The sequence below is a fragment of the Halichoeres trimaculatus genome, unplaced genomic scaffold (assembly GCF_033239565.1).
Source record: "Halichoeres trimaculatus isolate MK-OKI-2021-1 unplaced genomic scaffold, fHalTri1.1 fHalTri1_scaffold_2, whole genome shotgun sequence".
In the NCBI taxonomy this organism is placed as follows: domain Eukaryota; kingdom Metazoa; phylum Chordata; class Actinopteri; order Labriformes; family Labridae; genus Halichoeres; species Halichoeres trimaculatus.
In genome coordinates, this window is record NW_027437180.1 from 16087491 (window position 1) to 16111044 (window position 23554).

Genomic DNA, 23554 nt, shown 5'->3' on the forward strand with positions numbered 1-23554 from the left:
TGTAGGCTAACGTGACAACAAGTAAACACTGTCAGTTTGTATGTAGTTTAGTAGCTGTCCTGGCAGTCGAGTGCTCTGAGAGATGTCTGAAATGTGTAACGTCAGTGAGTCCTGGTTATGTCCATCCAGTCATCTACCAAGCAGCTAACGTGACCTCACCGTTCATTTTATTGATAGACTCTCAAGTTTGAACAGAGCCCAAGCCAATTAGCCTTTAACTCGGGGCTGTATCACTCACCTGTTTATCTTTCTTCTGCTCTTTTTCTGCCTGACAGCTGGGCTCTTGTGTATACCATCACTACAATATTAATCATAGAAATCGTTTTTAGCAAAGAAAAACAAAGATCTCTTTGTTTTATGTCTTCTCACTCCTTATTGATGAGGACAATGATGTCACTGACACATGGCTAATTCTCCACACCTGCCAGATGAATAAACACAATATCAGCTATTGATTATTGATCTATGTAACAGTGTCTCTGTGTAAAAGCCCCCCATCAATCAATCTTGATATCAAATTACAACAAATCAGAAAATACATTGTGTACAGTGTTAATTTATTAGCAAGGACACATCAAAACAAGCTAAGGATCATCTCATCTTTCAACCTCCTTCCTCCTTCCTTGTCGCCTATTTCTCCTATTCTTAGCCTCCTGTCTTCTTATACCCTATGCCTCCTACACTTCCCTTTGCCTCCTACCTTCTTCACCTCCTCCTCCTCTTTTGTCCTTCTTCTCCACCTCTTAGTCTCGTACCTTCTCCTCTCTCCCTCAGTTCCTCCTCACCACTATTTTCCCCCATTTCCTCCCTCCTTCTCTCCTTCTCTTCTCTCTCTCCTCCTCGGTTTCTCGCTGATCTCCGCTTGGCTCTCGGCTCTCCTCGGTCTCTCTCGTGCCTCATCGGTATTTCTTGGCAGACCTCGGCGCGCGCCCCGACCATCCAGCAGCAGCAGCAGGAGCAGCAGCAGCGCCGCCAGTGCACGCGCGTGTGTGAAGAGAGGTAGGCATCTGCAGAGCTCGAGCTGAGCGGAGCTGGACCGACGCCATGAGCTCGCGCCGTGTGTGATGGAGGTGATGAATCGGTAGAGCCGAAGCAGTGGAAGCTGTGCGGAGCCAGAAAACATGAAGCTGCTGTTTGTGGTGACGCTCTTTTGGCGCGAGGCGCTCTGCGGGTCCCCGAGCGTGCAGATAGGTACGATCTTCATCCATGTCATCCTCCACCCCCTCATCCTAATCATCACCCGGTTGTCGGTATGTCAGGAATATTCTCACTGTCCAGTTCTGGTTCTCCTTCGCCTTCTTTTTCTCCTCCTCATCCTCCTCCTCCGCCTCCTTTTTCTTCCCGCTGCGGGCCTGCTTCTCTCTCCTTTTCCTCATCTCGCTCAGAGGCCTCCACCTCCTCCTCTTCCTCCTCCACTGCTGCTGCAGTGTTCTAATTATGTCAACATTTCCATCTTTTATATTTGTGCATGTGCTCATGTGCGCAGGAATCTTGCTGGCAGTGCAGTATGTGGTGCGTGCGCGCGCGTGCACACGTTGCCAATAAAGATGTTTACTGATGTTCAGCTGTACAGGTAGACGCATCTTGATCCGGTGCTAATACGATATCGGTCTGGTCCTGGTCTCCTGACCATTCCTGCAGGTGTGAAAATCTAAAAACCCTGAGAGGACAGGATGGGGCTTTTGCCATCACTGTCAAACATGAAGGTCTTTATATAACTACACCACAAATAAGTGGTTTCACATAATACAGACACAGTTTGGCTTTCTGTACCCATCTTAACCTTTATTGTCCAATCTCTGATTCTGATTACTTTAAATTCATGTGTTCATTCAGGGGTTAGATGGTTCTTGAGACTTTGCAGGTCTTAGTGGTGCCTTCACTGCTGAGTTCAGTGTGTGTAAACCAGTGTGTTCAGCAATGTGTAAGTGGTGCCTACTGCCCCCATTGCTACATTTGATCTTTTTTAAACCAATCTGTAGTGTAACCGTGGTGTGTAAGTGGGGTTATGATAATATGCAAGTGGTGTGTCAGTGGTTTCTTATCTACCATGTTAAGTGTATGAACTAGCATGTTCAGTGGTGCCTTCACTGCCCACTCAGTAGTGTTTAAACCAGCGTGTTCAGTGGCATGTGTGTTGATAGTGTTATAGTGGTACGTGAGCAGTGTGTTAATGGTGTGTTCAGGGGTGTGGTCAGTGGTCTGTTAAGACCTGTTTCCATCAAGAGGTTAAGTTTGTTTAATCATTTTGTTGCATTTCTTAAAACCGATACAGGTCCTTAGATTACTGACCTGTACCGTCCCACTTTTTGGTACCCTTCTGTTGGGGTGCCAGACAAACCAATCAGACCCCCAGAAGGTGGAGCTAAAAGCATCGCAGTCTGTTGATTGGTTGAAAGAATTGTCTCTTCCTGTGCGACAGCGGTTATACAGAACAGCACATAACCCCAACGTGTTTAAATCTCAAACAAATCTTGATTGTGCTTCATACCAAAGAGCCACATGCCAATCACAGAGAAGATCTTTTGCTGGATGTCTTCCACTGTTGCTCTTTGTTTACTATTGTGCTTTTCTTCTTTGTTGAATTTATTAGCAGGGTACTCTGTGCTGCTATGGGGTAACGTTGCTGTCAGTATCACCAGCTTACATGCCGCCTACAAAGAAGGGCATGGTTTGCTGTGGAAAAGCAGGCTATCTCTGAGCTGTACCAAACCTGTACTGATCCATACCAGGCCACTTGGTGGGAACGGGGCTTTGGTGGTGTGTTGGTGGTACCTTCACCATCACATTTAACAGTGTTTAAACCAGCATGTTTATTGTGTGTTGCCTTGACTACCCCGTTTGATAGTGTATAGACCAGTGTGTTAAGATTTGCTCTCACTGTTTGATAATGTGTGAACCGATCTGTTCATTGGTGTGTTTGTGGTGTACTCAAGGGTGAGGCTCAGCCTCACACTACTTCTGTATAAGTGTGTTTGAAAGGCTTGAAACGATTTAAGGAGGAGACTTTATTTACACTGACTAACATTTAGCTGAACAGTTTGTTTGCTGGATGTTTAACCTTTTTCTTTTTGTCTGAAATGTTTGTTGTTCCAGATTTCAGATTTGTTTCCAGTCAGACATTTTTAATCAGGGAGGAAAGACGTCCATGAACAGCTCTGTTTTATTATTAATCACAGTTCTTTTTCTGCACCGAGCAGCTGTGAAGCAGTGGCCATGTTTGTTTAATGACCTTCTTCAGCGAGCGCTGGTTCGTCACATTGGTGTGTTTGTGCGCCCCCTGGGGGCTATGTTACAGAGCCAGTTCAACATATCCAGTGTTTCTTTAAGTAGGATCGTTTGATAAATCCTGGAGCTGCACTTACAAATCTCAGAGGTGAAGCTTGTTTCCAGCTGCCTCTGTGAACTCAGGCTTCACTGAGAACACTCACAGAAACAAGGGTCCTTATCATGTCACGTGATGTTACTTCATCGCACAAAGATCGATCAGTGTTTCAACATAGTTAGAAGAATTAAGGAAGGGAGGAGGCAGGCTGCAGGAAATCTGAATGTTTAATTAAATACAAAAATGTATATAGTATAGGGACTGTGTGAAGTTTTTAAGTCTTCCTTTTAGATATATGCCTGATTGTAATCCACTCTTTAAAATGAGATTATCAGCGCCAAAATAGGTTATTCCTACATAGCTTCCCGATTGTATTGAGCAGGACTGGATTGATTTATGACATGTCTTAGTGTCTATGACAACACCTCACTGGCTGATGAAGTTTAGTAGTGACAAGAGAGATCTCTGTTTTTCTCTGCTGAAAATAATTTCTGTGATTACTTTTGTAGTTATGGTGGACACAGGAGCCTAACTGTCAGACAGAAAAAGGACAGAAGAGCAAAAGAAAGATAAAAAAGAGAGATAGAGCACGAGCTAATGGCTAACACAGGGGTTAAACCTCACTCTTCATTCTATTGATAGACTCTCAAGTTTGAACAGACCACTGCAGAATAACTGCTGACTGTGGGTTGGAATCAACATTATCACAAACAGTTTAGCCCCTGTGTTAGCCTCAAGCTCCTATATTAGCCTTTAGCTCGTGCTCTATCTCTCCCCTATTTATCTTTCTTCTGCTCTTCTGTCCTTTTTCTGTCTGACAGTTAGGCTCCAGTGTCCACCATCGCTACAAAATTAATCGCAGAAATCGTTTTCAGCAGAGAAAAACACATATTTCTCTTCTCACTACTAAACTTTTGCAGTCGGAGTGGTGTTGTCATAGAGATCTAGACATGCAATCCAGTCCAGTTTGACCCGATCGGGAAGCTATGAAGAAGCTACAAAGAAATATTTCGAAACAATCCTTTACTGGCGCTGAATCTCATTTTAAAGTGTGAATTACAATCAGGCGCATATCTAAAAAGGAGACTTTTTTAAGATCACTTAGAAATTCTCACAGCCCCTTTTACTTAGATAGCAAAAGCTAACTAATCCAAGATAACTAAAGAAAACTAGATTAAGGAATGGTGAAAATGTAGCACCATAAAGCTGACAAACACAGGCCTAACTTTGGCCACTGTGTAAAAAATTTGACAGTCTAATAGGTAGAATGAAAAGATGTGTAAAATATTGAAGTGGAGAAACAAAAAGCCAAAATTTCACCGTGTAAGAATTAACTGTCCATGAGAGAAACCAGAATCTGCAGTTTAACCTGAAGTGGATTAAAACCTGTGTGGGTGCTTAGAGTGTTCAAACAGCTATAGCTTCATACGCTTCAAGTGAGGGAGAGGTGTGTGTTCGGTGTGTGTTTGTTTGTGTGTGTGTGTGTGTGTGTGTGTGTGTGTGTGTGTGTGTGTGTGTGTGTGTGTGTGTGTGTGTGTGTGTAAAGCAGTGCAGCATAAAGAGGTTTTACATGAATTCAACCAAATGTAATATGATTGTAATATGAAACTGCAAAGTAGGTGTACTTTTACCTTTGTATTCATGGATAAATGAAAGTTTGTATTGCAGTAATTTGACTTAATGTCTCATTGAGGCACTGCACATCAAATGACGGGAAACCAATAAACAGAAATAATTAAGTCAATTAAATAATCTGAAGCTTGGCAACAACTTGGTGTTGCTGTACCCAGAGTACAGAGATGTCCGTAATCCAGAACAAATGCAAAAAAAAAGAAGAAGAAAAAAAAAAAACCACAACCAACTTTTTATTGATATAGATTTATTGACTATTTACTTTGGAGAATAGGGAATAAATGACAAAACAATAAAGTGTAAAAGAATTGAGAACTGTAAACCAAGTAGTTGCAGCAGAAACCTTGTGCGAAACACGCAGAGGTTGCTTTGCTGAAGGATTTCTTTACTCTGACTCATTTGATGGTTGATGAGAGGAGCTGTTGCTTCAGTCTCAGTCTAGCACTGGAACACAGAGTCAGACAGCTTCCTGGATGCTTTTGGAGCAATGCACAGTCTTTAGGAATCTTCAGTGTATTATACATAGGCCAAAGTCTTAAAGTGTTAAAGTTTCAAGGGACAGGGATAGAGCCACCACTGAGGATGCAAAGAAAACTCAAAGAGAGGAAACCACCAGAACTGAAACCGTGCTGAGTTTTAAAGAGAACCCTGAGTGTTTGCACTAGTTGGATTTGATGTTGCTGTTTCTTTATTCCACTAAACTATATTGTTAGTGACACATGAAATGCCCCAATTATTCTAAAACCCTTTTAATTTTACTGCCTTTTTAGACCTGCAGAGGTCACCATTTTTGCTTGTGCAATGCATTCTCAGAAAATGACACATTTAACAACTTAATGATTGTATTTAGTGACTTTTCAGACCCCTCTGCTGACTTTTTTTCTCAAAAAAGCAATAACCAACATTTAACAGCAACAAAACAAACATTGATCCAGTATTATGTCTCACAAGAGCAAAGCTGGAGCCACATATTTCAGTATAAAACTCCACCTGAGCTCAAGACAATAAAAAGACTGAACCCAACCTCAGCCTGAGCTGACGATCCTGTTGTTACAACTTGTAACACAGATTACACATGGGAACTTGAAAATGACTTTAAAAAGTCATAATTCCATCTTTTTGCTTGCTTGTTTGATAGAAAGATCTTGAAGTATGGCTAGCTGCTTCTGACTTGCCTTTAGTTGCATTTCACACATTAAACAACCAGTAGCTCCACCACACTTCAAGTAAGCCCATAGCCTATTAGCAGCTCACAGCCGGTTTTCTCCACTCAAACACCAACAAATCACTCTGCATTTTAAACGAACGCCGTTGCTCACCTATTGATGATTTTGGTCCTCATTAGGTGATGAATCTGACTGCAACCACTGTTCACCTTCAACTCTGACATCCAGCCACCATGCTTTAGCCTCGCCGTGGAAAGAAAAATAGGTTCTCTGGTACAGTAAAAGTCAAGTGTTGTCCACCATTTGTTGATACACTATAAAAACAAAATGTTTTTTTTTATGTAATAAACGGCAGCCGTGGTTGCTAGAGAAATACGGTAAAAAATACGGTAAAAAAAAAATTTAACAGCTTTTCAGAAGAACCTGTCAATTTACAGCTTAAAAACATTATTTACAAACAAATTACAAACAATTTCACTGAAAAATACTAAATAAACAACACTGTTTGACTATTCACTGTGTTCCCTCCTCACTCACGGTTACAAAGCGACATCACAACACAAATTAATGTCTAATGGTAAAATGCACTTAAATAGTTAAAAGTAATCCAACAAAACCTTTTTTTCTCATTTGACCTTAGTTAAAAAAGAGATTGCAAACAACTCTGGGTTAACACTGCTGAACAAATAAATAACACCAAATATATATTGTGGTATTTTGGTTAGAAGTAGGGATGTTTGATACTGTTTTTTTTCTCAAACTGATACCAGTACAAGTACTCCCTCCTAAGTACTCCCCAATATCAAGTAGTGATACCTTTAGTACTTTTGATCCATACAATTTCAGTTAACAGTAACAGATCATTTTGACAAAGGCAGAACAGTTACTCTATCAACTGTTCAACTCTCAACAACTCTCTCTGAGTTTAGAATTTGTTTTTTGATACATTTCTTGTAATGCAAAATAAAACTAAAATTTGTCAGAGGTTAAATTATTTTTTAAAAATAAACTGTGGAGCAAATTGAACAGTTTAAACATTAACTCTCCCTGGTCCATTTATATGCTCACTCACATTTCCCATGTGTCAAACTGTGACAGTATACAACCACTGGTGAGGAGGACTTTCAAGATATCAGATGTTTTTGCCTTGACTATCAACTGCTGGTATTGGCTGCCCTCACAAGTACCAACTACCTTGAGATAAGGCCAGTATCAACTAGGTCTGAGTCGGTAACAAATTTGCTGGATGATTTATTGTCCCACATTTATTGATGAACAACGATATTATTGACAATATTATTTTGAGACCAGTTGACCACTAATATAAAAATATTATTTCAAAATAATGTAACGCACCCTTTCAAAATGCAATACAATTGTATTACTCATGAGTAATTTTACTTTTGTGATTAGAATATCAATAACTTTCGTATATCCTTAAAAAATGAACTAAAGACAATTAAGATAAAACGGGTTCTCAGTCAAAAATTTAACTTAAATAACACTGGCTTGTCCGTGTCGATGGCTCACCTTGCGCATTCAGTTTGAAGCAGAAATGTTTCTAGACTGAGGCTGTGGCTCTGCACTCCACCCAGGTGCTCAGAGCAATGCACAGAGTGAACCCTCCTATCATCCAGCCTGTTTGGAGGAGTGAGTCGAGGAAAACAAACACACACGCACATGGCGATAAATTGAGGCCAGAAAATTTATCGAGTTCATTTCATTAATCCTACGATTAACTGATTTATTGACTATCGACCCAGGCCCAGTAACAGCCTGATAGCGGGGTCCTTGCAACCCTCCCTACCCCAATCCCTGCTTCATCACTGCCAAATAACTGAAACACCAAACAGCACCAACAAAAACTTGTTGATTTTGATCTGCAGGTTAAAAAACCATTTGTTTTCTCAAAAACACATTACAACCCTCAGAAGGAGCAAACGTAAAAGTTTTGAAAAACAGGCGTTAAAAATTGACCATGCATTGAACCGTGTTTTCCACTCTTGACCGTTAGCTGTTTGTTTCTTTTTGTCTGTCCCTCCTCTGCCCCCTTCATGCAGAGCCTGAAAATAGACCCCTTTGACATAAATGGTGGAGGAGAAAGTCTGAAAGGAAGACTGAGGTTCAGGTGGGATGGACCCCTTGTCCTCAGTCATGGCACAGACTTTAGTGCTGGGTTTGCTGTTTTATCCAAATCATCTACTAATGTAAATGTTTCATCTTCTATTGAAGTGAGGGTTCATGCACTCATTGCCGGAGAGAAATAGTCAGACCTGAATGGTGCTTTCATTACAAAAAAAAAAAAAAAAATTCTGTCAGAGTTCAAATATTTCTAACAATCTATTAGCAGACACATGCACCAAATGCCACATGGTTACATAAGGTTATGTTAAAGATATATGGGTTATTCTTCCACTTCTTATAAATATATAAGAAGTGGAAAATGCTTGAGTGGAAAACAGACAAAGACCTCCAGTGTTACTGTTAAACCCAGCATTATGATAGTCAGTAAAGGAAATAAACCACCAGGGGGCAGTCTGTTGTTCGGTATCAGTATCTTTATCAGAGGTATTATTGTAGGAGGGGTCAGCGTGGGTCGGCACCCACACAGACCTGTGTTTGAGACCTTTGGCTAAATAAAAAACAGGATGTGTGTGTTTGACTGACTGGAGGACAGTGGTCAGGGAAGGAGCTGCTGTGACTTCCTGAATGAGTGAACAGCTGATGAATAAAGTGTGAGCATGAAGCCAAAGCTTCCCCTCAGAGCCTCAGCCGCTCTACTTCAGGCCAAAGATCTAGTGTGGAAATCTGACCTCATTCTGCCAGACCCACCGCAAGCGCTCAGCTGATGTACCATTTAAAACTGATATTGATCCCTGTGTTCACCGACAACCTCTGTTTGATTGTTTGATTGTTTGATTCTGATTTTGAGATGAAGGCATTGACAAAAAAATGCTATATGCACACATTTTGTTCCTCACCGACCACAATATCAACAGAGACTATTTTCTTTCATACAAGTATTTTACTTTCTTTGTCACTGTCAAACCCAGTGTTCAGTTCAATGCTGGTTGCAGCTCTTAAAATCAATTCAGAGATAAATGGCTGAAATCTGTTTCAATAATCCTCTCGAAAATATGTTTTATATACATAACTAATTGAAAAAGGTAGAATACCTGCATACTGACACTACCATTACATATCATTCATTCATTCATTCATTTTCTGAACCGCTTATCCTGTTCAGGGTCGCGGGTGGCTGGAGCCTATCCCAGCTGTCATTGGGTGAGAGGCGGGGTACACCCTGGACTGGTCGCCAGTCAATCACACGGCTGGCACAGAGACAGACAACCATTCACACACACACTCACACCTATGGGCAATTTAGAGCATGATGAGCATATTTTTGGACTGTGGGAGGACGCCTGGAGAGAACCCATGGATGCACGGGGAGAACATGCAAACTCCACACAGAAAGGCCCACCGGCCAAGCTGGGACTTGAACCGGTCACCTTCTTGCTGTGAGCACTAACCATTGTGCCACTGTGCAGCCCATATTACATATCATCATATAAATTAATGATAGAATGATTAATGATGAAGTTAATAAATTAAATAAAAAATAGTCAACGCTGATCACGGCAGCCTCTTTACACTGTAAAAGATTCAGCGTAAAATCACAGTAAAATACTGGCAGAAAAAAATGTCCAGTAGTGCATGTCCTGAAATGTATTAAATGTAATAAAATAAAAAATACTTGCAACCCTGCTGCCAGTATTTTTACTGGTATTTGAAATCACATATATTTTAGGTGTTTATGCCTGCCATCAACACGAAACTTCACGTCACCAGGGACGATGTTTTCTGAAAACTCTATCCAAAGTGAAGGTTTTGGAAAACTGCAGTTTTATGGTTTTGTGTGGATGCCAGTAAACCAAGTTTTTGGTTCTCAAACATCACAGATAAATGACAGGGGTTCATTGTGATTGGCTGGCACAGGTTTGACGTCTGGAAAACACTGCCAGGTTTGGGTTTGGCATGCCTCAAGCTGCACCTACCAGTGGATTTGCCCACTATGTGTGGATGAAAGTATTGTCAAAAACAAACGAGGGGGGGGATCTGTCTTTGAAAATACCCAGCTATGTGTGGACATGGCCTATGTAGTCAAGGGGGAAATCAAACAGGTGTGAAACACAAGGCCAGGAGGAAAAACTAAACCAAACACAGGAAGCAACAAAGTGAACATGAAACACAAGGGAAAACACAAGATTAACTGAGATTAACATGGAAACCAGAAGACAAGAAACACAAATTACCACAAAGAAACTCAAGATACAAGAAAATCCAAAATATCAACTCAAAAGACAAACCAAAAACCTCATCCTTACAAGTAGGGCATGCAGGTTATTGTTTAACACGGCTATTGGATTGCTACTGGTTTTGGTCACTACCCAAGTCCCAAGTATTGGTATTGGTATTGACTCTAGAAAAGTTGCATCCCTAATATAAAATCAGAAACCGTTATTTAGATATTTTGTTTGAGCTTTCTGGACAGATTCTTTGTCCTGCAGTGGAGAACACAATCACTGGGTTTGCTTCTGGACAGGCATTGAAAACTAGGAATTTGAACGATTCTGGGAGAACCAGAATGTTATTCCCAGTTTCCATCAAGACTCAAATGCCTAATAAATCTTAAAAATATATTGGTCATAAAAAACAGTCAACACTGAATCCAACAGCCCTCCTTCTACAGCTCCTCTGTTTACGTTCCCTTTGTCGCTTCTCTGTCCACAGCTCCATGATCTGCAGCTGTTCTGTCTGCAGTTCCTCTGTCTGCAGATCCTGTGTTTGCTGCTCCTCTACATGCAGCTTCTCTGTATTTTGTACCACTTTCTCTTTTTTCTTTCTTTTTTTTCTGTCTGTCATGTCTCCATCTGTTGCTTTTCTACCTGTTGTTTCTCTTTCTGTCTGCATTCCCTTTATTCCTAGTTTCGCTGTTTGTTGCACATTTGTTTGTGGTTCCACTGTTTGTTTATTCTCTGCCTCCAGCTCCTCTGTCTGTCTTGTGTCTGCAGCCTCTGTGTTTATAGCGCCTCTGTCTGCTGCTCTTCTATCTATCTGTAGTTTCTGTTAGCTGTTCCTCTTCCCATCCTTTCAGTCTGTCGTTTCTTTGCTAGCAGCTGCTGCTCTTCTGCCAACTGCTCCTGCATGTTTCCAGCTCCTTTCCCTGCAGCCTCTAATTTCACAGCTTCTCTGTCTGTAGTGCTTCTGTATGCAACTCCTGTGTATGCAGCTTCTCCTGCTCCTGTGTCTGCTGTTACTCAGTCTGTTGCTTATCTTTCAGCAGCTTCCTAGTCTGCAGCTCCTTGTCTTTAGTTTCCTTTTCTCACACCCCTGTGGTTTTCCCGCAGCTCCCTTTTCTCTCTTTATGTCTTAAGCCTCTGTCTGCTCGTAAAGGCTGATAGGTTGTTGTTTATGACTGTGCCAGGCCACAATTCTCCCTGTGTCTGTCTCTGTGTTTGTGTTAAATAAGTTAGGTTACTGCTCCCTATCCCATGATAGTCACTGACTGAGCTGTTTTTATGTTTTTCCAGGTGGGTTGTTTCCTCGCGGTGCAGACCAGGAGTACAGTGCGTTCCGGGTCGGGATGGTTCAGTTTGGGATGACAGATTTCAGACTGACTCCTCACATTGATAACCTGGAGGTGGCTAACAGCTTCGCCGTCACAAACTGCTGTGAGTACAACCCTCCTTATAAGCTTTCTTGTTTAACTCCAGTTTAATGTTTACCCTGACACAGTCTCTGAATCAGTCAGTAAAGGTATGAGTTGATCGAGTCTCTGAGGTGTGCCCTGAAAGACACGGGTGCTCAATTATATTTATAGAGTCATCCCTGAATTGATATTTCAGATGGACTTATGTGTTTAGTTGTAGAGACCTGAAGTCTCCCAGTTGATGTCCCATTACGTTGGTAAACGAGACTCTGCTGTATATTGAGATGTTACAAGTGGCACAGCACAGACCGGCAGTCTGTGCTTCACAGCATGGACCAGCTGTCTTTGCTAAATGGCACGGACAGTATTTGCTCCTAAAATACTGCCCCAGTGGTGAAAAAAAAAGTTAGTCAATTTGTGAATATACAAAACATTAAACACAAAAACATTAGACACATGGTCCAAGCCAAGTCCACAGCCAGTCCACGCTGTGGAGCACAGACAGCCATTCAGTGCCATGTGGAGTACGAACCGCTGGAATGTGCAATTTTAACTGTATGTGTTAACAAATGTTACAACCTCTCCTCCACTCATTGACTGCTTTTACTCATTGTGTGTGTGTGTAGCATGAAAACTGAAAGATGTAATCAATACATCTCTAATTTAACCCATTGTTCTCTCATATAACGTACACATCTCTAGATTAACCCATACATCTTTAACATAACCTTATGTAACCATGTGGCATTTGGTGCATGTGTCTGCTAATAGATTGTTAGAGAGGAGCAGAGTGATGCATTGTGTTATTTCTGGGAGTAGAGACGTCTGAAAGGAAACAAGATGAAGGTATAAACTCAAGAATGGTTCATATTCTTCATTCATTCATTCATTCATTCAGTTTTAATGCAAAGACACAGGGATCTTGTGAAATGGATGGTTGTGTTTGACTGAAATGGGTCAGAGATGTGAGGCAGCCTCCTCTTCATCCTCCTCCTCCTCCACATCAGCGTCATCCGAGCGTGACATAACGAAGCCTAAGGACCACAGCGCTATTTAAGTTCACTGTACCGCAATGATGCTCGACTGCTGCTTACACTGCACCTGACACACACACATAAACACAGTCACACACACACATATACTTACACATATACAATGCATACAAGAACACACACACTTGTATTTATGAATACAGAACAACCACATCTCTCTGTACAGTACTAGTTGATCTGCATTTTGTAGTAGGAGTATACAGCAGTAGTGTACCGCAGCAATGATGTACGGTTGTAGTGTATTGTTGCAGAGGATATAGTGATAGTCTGTTTTTGCTCTGATATACATCAGTAATACATTGTTATACAGGTTTACGAAAGGAGTATACCGTAGAAGAATATAATGGTAAAATTGTGACCAAATGTTTTTAAGAATGTCACAAATACTATTTTTAACTGTAGTTTATTTACGCTGCAGTAAACTACAGTTGTTCATTGTAGCAGTAACATACAGTTTTTGTATACCCCTAGCAGTAGTATACAGTGGTAGTTTATTACAGCATTGGTGACACACATAAAGAGCACATGGAACCAAGAGTGGCTATGGCTAAGCCGCGCCCCCCTCTTGGACATATTTCACAGACAGCAAGACAGAGGATCAGCATTGGTCAGTACAAAATTATAACCTCCTTTTACCATCTTTACCACGAGTGTGTCTCTGTTAGTTTGGAGCTACAGTATTTACACTGAATCATTCAGCGCAACATTTGACAACCTTTGTTATCTTGGCTATTACAGATAAGCTAATAAAGCTAAGCTCCAGAAGCTAACGTTAGCTTAACTAGAGCCCTTTGGACAACATCTTACAATGACGTACGATCACCAAAGAACAAAAACTAGAACAAAACAGGCCAATGAATTCCCAAAAAACAAAGAGCCATGATGAACAACGCAGCTAGGAGCTAACATTAGGCTAACTTTAGCTTATGTTAGTGAAAATCCTAAACAGACTGCAGTGGTGGTTCTAGTGTTAAAGCTAACTTTATATTTCTTTACAGCAAAGTCATGATCTGCTGCCTCAAGTACGATGTCAGCTTACGTTAGAGCAGATAGAGACATCCTTCTTCATTTGATTCACACAGAGCTGATGTTGGTCCACTGCATAACTTTATCCAAAGACGACACTTCTCTTAGTTGAGATACTGCCTATAAAAGTGTTAAAAATACACCCTGTCACCCAGCCTCCCAGGATACCTTGTGTTGGGGATGCATGTACCCCATGAACAATATTTGGCTATTTTTAAGATAAAATCTCAAAATTTAGTTTCAAAGAAAAGTATATGAACCCTTGAAATGATCTGGGTGTTTTCTGATCTTCATCTAAGTCACAGCAATGGGCAAACACAGTCTGCTTAAATTAATTCTGCATTAACAGTTATATTTTTCATGTGTTCAGACTGAGCACACCATATAAACATTCACACTGTAGCATGGAAAAAGTATGTGATCCCCAGGGCCAATGACCGCTCCAATAGCCAGTTTGAGTCAGGGGTCATCCAACCTTGAGTCAAATCAGTGAGTCGAGTTTAAAGGTGTTGGTTAAATCTGCCCCACCCTCTTTAAAACACTCGTTTACACATGTAATGCAGAATCCAGGTTATTGCAAAGGGTTCACATATCTGCAACCCCACACCCAGACCCAGGCTCTGGGTAGCGTGTTGTAGCGGTGTATACCTTTCAGTCAGTGTGACATATGTCTTTGTTTTTCAGGAAGAGATCAAACTGGAGCTTTTGTTTCCACTGAGGAACAGGGTCATTGAAGTAGAACAGCTTAATATAGAAACAGACTCAAGGACTTGTGTGTGTCCACTGTCAGTAGAAAAACTGCAAATATTCACGTTGAAAATATTTAAAAGAACATTTTTGAAAAGTTACTAAGATTTTTAAAAAGGTAGTTACTCTGACAACAACAATCAGCTGTGTGATATTTGGTCTTTTCAAAACTTCTGTTTTTTTATAGTTTCCAAATCCATTGTTTTGAAGTGTAATAGAGAGTAATGAATAAAAGCCCTGTTTCCACCAAGTGGTCCAGTTTGGTACGGGTTGGATCGGTAAAGCCGGATTCTGCTGGCATTTCCACAGCCAACAGTGCCCCCTCCTAGTAGGTTGAGTGTAAGCCAGATGCTGATGGCCACATCAGTAATTCAATAGTATGACGCCATAGCAGCGTGACACAGTGTACCCTGTTTATAAATCCAACGCAGAAGAAAAAAGCGACACTGTAAACAAAGAGCATCGATGGAAGACATCCAGCAATTCATCTTCTTTGTGATTGGCATGTGGCTTTTTGTTACAAAGAACAATCAAGCTTTTTTTTCAGAGAAGACTGTTTGCCACCAGGAGAAATACAGCAGCCGCTGTTGCACAGGGAGTGATGATTCTTTCGACCAATCAATGGACTGCACTGTTTCTAGCTCCACATTTTAGGGTTGGATTGGTTTAGTCTGGCACCCCAACAGAAGAATACCGAAAAGTGGGACTGTACGGGACAGTGATTTGGGGACCTGTCCCAAGATTAGTCTTTAGAAACGCCGTAAAATGCCTGCTGTACTGAGACAAACCGAACTAAACTGCTTGGTGGAAACGAGGCTCTACAAGAAGAGAAGTCAGCCTGTTAGGCCATTTAGACCCTCAAAGTAAACTGTCAACTGTTAGATTGTTTTTTTTTTGTCTTTATCCTTATTGAACATTGCTTTATTTTAGGGTTGGATCAAGGGACAACATAAACCTAAATTATTTAAAAGGAAAAGATAAATACAACAAAGACACGTTAGAATATATAACAACATCAACATACTACATTATGCATGTCCCAACTCTTTCTCCTCATTAATTGTTCAAGTTACTGGAGTTTCTGCACCTCAAAGACTCCTCTGAAGTCTAACAAAAATATCTTAGAATATTTCTCAACAGTATTTGTGAACCTGGATACAAATGTGAACAATGTGTGTTTTGTAACTTAGACAGGATGTCAAAAAACAGAGTATTCCCTCAACCTCTCACAGTGTTGCGGTATCATGATGGACGTGTTTCTTTCCGTTGAACGTCAGGTTTGTTTTGAATAAAGCTTAGCTGAACTTTTGGGCCATTGTTGCGATCTGCTATGGGATTTTTTTTGACAGACTACAGGGTATAAAGGTTTCCAATTAAATTTCAATTTATCTACATTTTCAAGCTTTGTCTTCAATAAACTGCTGGTAAACATTTAGGTATTTTATAGTTTAAACAAATGTTGACTTCAGTGATTCAAAATACTTTTATGTGTCTTCTACCACAAACATTACCAGTCTTATGTCACAGTAGGGTATGCAGGTTTTTATTAAACACTGGTATCAGATTGGTATCAGTCGATACCCAAAGCCCAGGTATTGGTATCAGGACAGGAAAAGTTGGATTAGGACATCCTTACTTTTTTGTATCTCCTGAGTTGGTGAAGTATTTATCTCCTTTTTGACTTTTTTTTTTGGCCAAGTATGAGGTTAAGTTTTCCTTATGTGCTGTTGGGAGCTGAGTTCTCCTGTTTGTTTTTTTACCTTATTTTCTCTCATTTTTATTTTTATTTATTTTTTAAAGTTTTTATCGTAACTAAAGGGCTGCTTTTAAGTCTGTCGGGGGGGCATGAAAATCAAGCTGCCATCTTGTTAGTGACCCAGAAACGAATACACCGTCTTACATTCTAACCCCTTAACTATAACCCTCTGACCCTCTGACCCTAACGACCTAACATTTAAGGGTTAAGACTTTGTCCACTTTGTGTGTTGGATAAATCATTGAAATATTTCCTGTTCTCTTTCAGTTTGTTCCCAGTTTTCTCGTGGTGTCTACGCCATCTTCGGATTCTATGACAAGAAGTCTGTCAACACAATCACATCTTTCTGTGAGACACTGCACGTGTCCTTTATCACGCCATCATTCCCTGCTGAGGGAATGAACCAGTTTGTTCTACAAATGAGACCAGACATCAAAGGCCCGCTGGTTTCTTTAGTGGAGTACTACAAATGGGAGAAGTTTGCATACCTGTACGACAGTGACAGAGGTGAGGAAGGACTTAGTTAATAAAACTGGAGGAGAAGTTTGGTTCTGTATGGTTCTGTAATGGTTCTGGTTCAGTAAAAATCAAAAACTGTGACTGAAGCTGTGGTCTGTGTTCCAGGTCTCTCTACGCTTCAGGTCATCCTGGACACTGCAGCAGAGAAGAAATGGGTGGTCACAGCGATAAATGTTGGAAACCTAAAAGATGAGAGGAAAGATGAGGCGTACCGCTCCTTGTTCCAGGTACAGATGTTACATACCAACAGTGACCTATTCCAAATGTTTTTGTTCTGTTAATTACAGCGTCATGTTTCAGGTTTCAGGTGTTCATGTTCTGTCTGCACAAAAACCTGTTTCCGGTTCTCCTGCTCTGGAGATAAAGTGCCTGGGCTGTCACTTTTTTGTTTGAGTTTTGAACATTAATCCACATGAGGTGAAAAGTTCACGTTCAAACCTTTTCAAAATGTCGGCTGCAGTCTCTGTACTCCCTTACACGCTCCCTACCACAAAGGGCAAGGTTAGCTGTGGAAAGACAAACAGGATCAGGCTTTACTGACCTGACCTGTACCCAACTGTACTGATCCATATCGGACCACTTGGGGCAAAAGGGTCAGTAGGGTGCAACAGGTACCCAGCTGGCCCATAAATATTTGTGTTTAATATCTGTGCGCTCTATGAGCCTGTGTTCTTGTCAGCAGGTAATATCGTAAACCAAATGTGAGTTTGTTAGTTGTTAAGTTAACAAAGTGGGTGTGTGTTGGGGGGGGGGGGGGGGGGGGGGGGGGGGTCAGATTTATTCAAACAAATTATGTGTCGTTTTAACTTTGTTCAAACAATGTTTTGAAAAGTGACAGCCCTAGAAAGTGCTTTGTTTTTTTAGCTCATGTGAAAACCATCATGTTCCAGGTTCTCATGTTTACCTCCACCAAGAAGGTTATGTTTGTGGGATAGTTTGTCTGTCTGTCTGTCTGGTTGTTTGTTTGTCTTTAAACAACATGACTCAAAAGCTAACAAACAGATCTTGATGAAATTTTTAGGAAATCTTCAAAAGGGATAAGGAAGAAGGGATTAGATTTTGGAGGTGATCTGGATCACCGTCTGGATCCAGGACTTTTTTATAGGATTCTTTATCATTGTGAGATAGAGCTGTTTTCACCATATGTGTATATAACTCCATGATAAATGGTCGGATTTCTTTGCAAAACAATACAAGACAAGGTCACCATAATTTCTGAGAAATGTAAAAAATACGATCCAGATCCTGGCAATATTCTGGATACTAAGTTCTGGAATATGTACTGGGTCATCATTTTCAACACTGTCAGGTAGGGAGTATAACATTAGAGTAGGACTCAAGTGTTGCATCACAATCACAGTATGCTTGCTGAGTGCTTTTCTAGTTTGTTAATGGATCACGTATTTGGACCATGGTTTAGTGCTGATTGCAGAGTTCTGATGCACCCTGACAATCTGAACTGTGTAACAGTTGCTGGTGTTTTTTTGTTGTTATTGCAGGACCTTGAGATCCGTAAGGAACGGCGTATCATTCTGGACTGTGAACAGGACAAAGTCAAAGACATCATGGAACAGGTTATTGAATCTTTTCCTCATTACTCACATCAATGAATTATCTGTTTAGGACAGAGGTCTCCAACAGGGGATCCATGACATTTTTGGTTGATATGGCAATTTTTTTTTTCAAGTAATTATTCCCAAATATTTCAGTTTTTACTTATGCTATCGCCTAATGAATCTGTGTTTTAAAGACACATACGTGTTGTTTTACAACTCAGTTGTTACAAATATGGAGTGTACAACATTTCTGAACAACAAAGAAGTGTTGTAATAAGAACTACTACATAAACCCACTCACCATAAAACCCCTAAAAGTACAGCTTATTACTTAAACATTGAGAAAACTGCATATATTGATACAGGACTGATTCAGTTGACTCAGGGTGGCGGCATAAAGTCTGTCGCTCACAGTTTGAGCTACATTCACAGAAACAATAAACTCTGCTGCCTGTTGAAGAAGCTAAAGGCAATTACCCAAACTGAAGTGAACATTTCTAAAATTAATTTATCTATTATTGGTTTCAGACTGATTGACTCAGATCTGACATGTTCACTGAGATGTAAATGTGATCCTGAACACTTCAGAATAAATATAATCATGTGGAACACTGCAGTCTTGGGAAAATAGAATTCAGTTGTAGTCATACTTTTTGTACATTGCATTACATCACACATATGTACTGTGTTCCATAACCTGCACCCTTATGCTTGGTTTTCCTCTCAACAGGTGATCACCATTGGTCGTCATGTGAAGGGATATCACTACATCATTGCCAACCTGGTGAGTTTCCTTTTTAAACAAAGATGCTCAAAAACGCTTTGAAAGCCAGATATAATTTACACGCCTCCTTCAGAAACCCATGCTAATGTTAGCATAGCTTCCCAGGGCTGTCTTCATTTATCTCATGCCGTTATTTGACCTGATGGTTTTTGTGTCCTGTCTTATTTCACGTCATTTTCTGTATCCTGATGCCAGGTTTTTATCCGCCTGTTTTGTTTGGTTTGTAGAAGATATAATTGTTCATCAAGATATTTTTTTGATCCTGTATTCTGTTCTGGGGGGTGATCCTGCAGTTACTTCTGATAATCTTGTTTTCTGTATCGATGATCCTTTGATTGATCTTGATGACCTTGTATTTGGCTTCACTTATTCTATGATCTGGCTTAAATCTTGCCGATTGTAGAGTTAGACTTGAGGATCTTGATTCTGTTGCTGGAGATCTTCCTTTGGTCTTGTTTCAGGGTTTTCTCGATGGCGACCTCTCTAAAATCCAGTATGGGGGAGCGAATGTTTCAGGCTTTCAGATCGTAGACTTTGATGATCCTGTGGTGGCAAAGTTTGACCAGCGATGGGAAGCTTTGGAGGAGAAAGAATACCCTGGAGCAGACTCACGGATCAGGGTAAGAGTTTTTCAACAAGTTCTCTTTAATTTATTGAGGCTTGTAATGAACATACCTGTAAGTCATCACAATACAGGTAAAGTGCTATATAATACAGGTATATATCCCGTTTCTGTGGTCAGTCATCAGAAACAATACTATACAATAGAGGCGACGTCTATCAAGTTTGGCAAAGCAACCAGTGTTTTGGAGTTAAAAGTGACCTGGCTAACGTGTCAGAGTGTTACCAGTTAACAGGGTCACACTTTTCACTGAAATACCAGCGATGTCTGCAGGTGTGGAATTTAATGTGCCGTCTTTTTCCAACTTCAGTTGTCCGTTTTCGCCACAGACAAGCAACATTAACTGCTGATATTCAAAACACAGATTCGACTTTTTAATGAAAAAGTTGGTTTAGGCGAAGTTATGACCAACCATGGACTCAATATAAAGAGGAAATTATAAGTGAAGCTATAAATTATGATGAACAGAAACAGATTTTAGGATCAAAGTAAAATTAGGGGATATTGTGAATGATTAACCAGTCCTGGTAACCTTAAAATACAGACAGTTTGGTGCAGTTCTCTGTGTGACTTTGTGATAATCCAGGTCTCAGACTCAGCAGTCTATGTGCTCTTTTTGGTTTGGGAGGGTTTCTGATTTATTCACACATGTTTACATCCTGGTCTGTCACAGTCTGGTAAGTGTCCAGAGATAATGCAGTCATGAGCATCGAGTGACAGTTGTTGGTTTTAACTTCTCCCTTCTGGTCGTCATTTGATTGCTCCACTAAAAACATCCACTTGCTGATCTCTTCTATCCACTGACTTTTTTTTACAAAGCTGGGAGTCATTTATCATCCGTTATAGTGATAATATTAACCATTATACTTTGCAGTGCTTCTGCAGTCACAATATGAGTGGGGTCTAGCCTTAAAATGTGGAGTGGGTCCAGTCGAGTGCTGCTATATTTACCAATAATATGCATATAATACGCAAATCACACCCTCCTAGCACTTCCTCTCAAACCCCCATCTCTATGCCTAAAAAGGGCCAGGAAGTTGGATCTGAAAAAAGCGGGAAAAAAAGTGTGATTAGAAAAAAAAATTGCATTGAAATTATACTGTCATTGATTAAGCAGTGACATCAATTGCAGTACAATATGATTTGAATTTAAAAACATTAAGAATGCAAATGTTATAATAACGAAATAAAATGACATTTGATGTCTGTTTTTTTAACTTAAGCAAAATGATATCAATGCTATTTACAGTTTTTACGCTATTATAAGTTTTCTTTTATAACACACATTTTTCAATGCTAATGTGTCTTACTCAGTTTCAGGATATGTTTTCAATGCCAAATTTTATTTTAAATGCCAAACGTCAAAGTCACTGTTTTGGCTCCATATTTTTCATGTTCAACATCTAATAAGGGTTCTTGTAATAATGAGTGTACAGCTGTACAGACAGTAAAATAATGTGTTAGACTTATGTTCATCATGTGTTAAAATACATTGTAGAAACAGGCCTCATAGAAAGTGTCTCATTTTGAAGATTAAAAAACAGAAATACATCCATGTGTGAGCAAGTTGTTTTTGTCACCTGAAGCCAATGAATTATTAAATCACATCAATATTCCATGAATGAAGAAACTCAGTAATTAATCACCAGCACACACCTAGTTTTAAAGTATATAGTTAAAAGTTTTAAAACCAGATGTCTCTGTTCTTAGTACACCTCCGCCCTGACCTATGATGCCGTTAACGTGATGACCGAGGCGTTCCGCTTCCTTCACAAGCAGAGGATCGACATGAGTCGCCGTGGAAACAGTGGAGACTGTCTGGCCAATCCTGCGGTGCCGTGGGCTCAGGGGGTGGAGATTGAACGAGCACTCAAACAGGTACAGTCCCAGAGCTCGTATTCACGAAGCTTCTCAGAGTCCTCTCAGAGAGCTCCTAACTTAGCCTAAAAACTCCTAGCAAGGAGTTTGAGCTCAGGAGTGATTCAGGAGGTTTCTGAGAGCAGCGCTGAGCGAGGAGCAGACAGGACTGGTTGGTACAAAAAGGGAAAAAGACACGAAAAACAGAACTCTGCAGTCCTGGTGATGAATGGACATTGAAATCAATCAATAACTTGGACTGTATTCAGAAATGTGTGATGGTGACGTTAATTTTAGGTCATGAAAATGAAACTCAATGTGTGACACAGTTTAAAATGTTTGAACATACCTCATTCACATGCTGATTGTATTGATTTGCTTATTGTTCAGTTTACTGCATGCTGCTCATGTAACTACATAATGTATTTGATATTAATGGCGGATGCTGACTCAGCACTTCCTGTGGTTGCTGGCTTCTTTCTAAAAAGCTGTTTGATTTGGCAGCCAAAACAACAAACAAAATGGATAAAAAATGAACTAAAAAGTCCAGCTGGACACAGAGCAGAGCCTGCTGTTGGCTCAGCTCGTGGAGGAGAATCAAAGAGTGTTTAGAGGGAAACTGGGATCACGACACAAGGGGGAGAGGCAGACTTGGGAGCTCATTGCCCAAAAATCAATGTGTCGTTCCCTCTCCTTGTGCTCAGAAGTGACAAGTGTGAGAAGCGCTGGTACACGCTGCAAAACCAAAAGAGAGCGGAGATCGCAGCTTACAAGCAAAGTTGATCTCAAACAGTGTTTTAGGCTACCATTCAGGTCATGGCTGCTGACATCACTTACTTAGATATTAATAACTGTATGAATGTTATAGAGTTTCATCTGCTCAGTAACCAGACTGTTTAGGGTGTGGATCAGCAGATAAACAGCTGTCTCAGGTGGCAGGAACTGTGTTTAGTATGTTGGGAGAGTCTGACACCAGTATTGGTGTTCACTCTTGGGCTTCTTAAAGTCCTCCTCCCTCCTCCTAATAGTTTTTCACCTTAGGGGCTTTCTTAAGGCTTAAGATACTTTGTTAATAACTTTTATCTTACCCGGGGCAAATTCTAAGAAAAATCTCAGAATCCGAGGGATCCTAAGATTTTCTAAGATTTCAAAGTTCTGTAAGTTTTCTAAGAGCTACTTTCAGCCTCAGGGTGCTTTGTGAATATGGGCCATGTAAAAATCAGGGCCTGTATTCACGCATTAACTTCCTGAATCACTCATAAGCTTAGACTCTTTGCTAAGAATTTAAAGACAGATATAAGAGCTCTCAGAGAAGCTTTTTGAATAAAGGCACATACCTTTTATACAGGTAAAAATCAGTGTCCCTATTAACAAAGCACAATTGGCCTGTGTTCTCTTTGGGTTCTGATTTGGTTCTTTTGGAGTTCTAGCTTGGGATTTAGGTGCTACTGTGGTTATTTTATGGTTTATGTCTAGTTCTTTCTTTCTAGTTCTTTTTTAAAATGACAAACAATGCAGTGCTTTAAACGCAGACATTTGTTTGAGTGTGTCTGTCTGTGTCTGTAGGTGCGTGTTGATGGTCTAACTGGTAACATCCAGTTTGACCAGTATGGGAAGAGGATAAATTATTCAGTGACAGTCATGGAGCTGAAGAACAATGGACCAGTGAAGGTAAGAGCTAACAGCTGACAATGTTAGCATGTAGCTGTGATCAACACTTATAGAATGCGTTAATATGTACATTTACGAAACAAATATCAAAAGATGTCCGTCTGTATGGCTTGTTAACACACAACAGC

The 23554-nt window shown here is 40.4% G+C and overlaps 2 protein-coding genes across 5 annotated transcripts in view; one reads left to right on the forward strand and one right to left on the reverse strand.

Moving 5' to 3' along the window:
* The window catches only part of ndufs8a (NADH:ubiquinone oxidoreductase core subunit S8a), an 85158-nt gene that overhangs the window by 23516 nt on the left and 38088 nt on the right, over positions 1-23554 (reverse strand). The window lies entirely within an intron of this gene.
* The window catches only part of LOC141810026 (glutamate receptor 2-like), a 47597-nt gene continuing 24978 nt past the window's right edge, over positions 936-23554 (forward strand). Inside the window, exons 1-9 of one of the 4 annotated variants that reach the window (XM_074697348.1) lie at positions 936-1191; positions 11718-11858; positions 16685-16924; positions 17042-17163; positions 18436-18510; positions 19223-19276; positions 19738-19896; positions 21609-21776; positions 23322-23426. In XM_074697348.1, coding sequence (XP_074553449.1) covers positions 1122-1191; positions 11718-11858; positions 16685-16924; positions 17042-17163; positions 18436-18510; positions 19223-19276; positions 19738-19896; positions 21609-21776; positions 23322-23426 — 1134 coding nt within the window. In that variant the 5' untranslated portion in view covers positions 936-1121. The remainder of the gene's footprint in view (positions 1192-11717; positions 11859-16684; positions 16925-17041; positions 17164-18435; positions 18511-19222; positions 19277-19737; positions 19897-21608; positions 21777-23321; positions 23427-23554) is intronic. The other 3 variants (XM_074697331.1, XM_074697341.1, XM_074697324.1) reach the window with 3 other exon arrangements.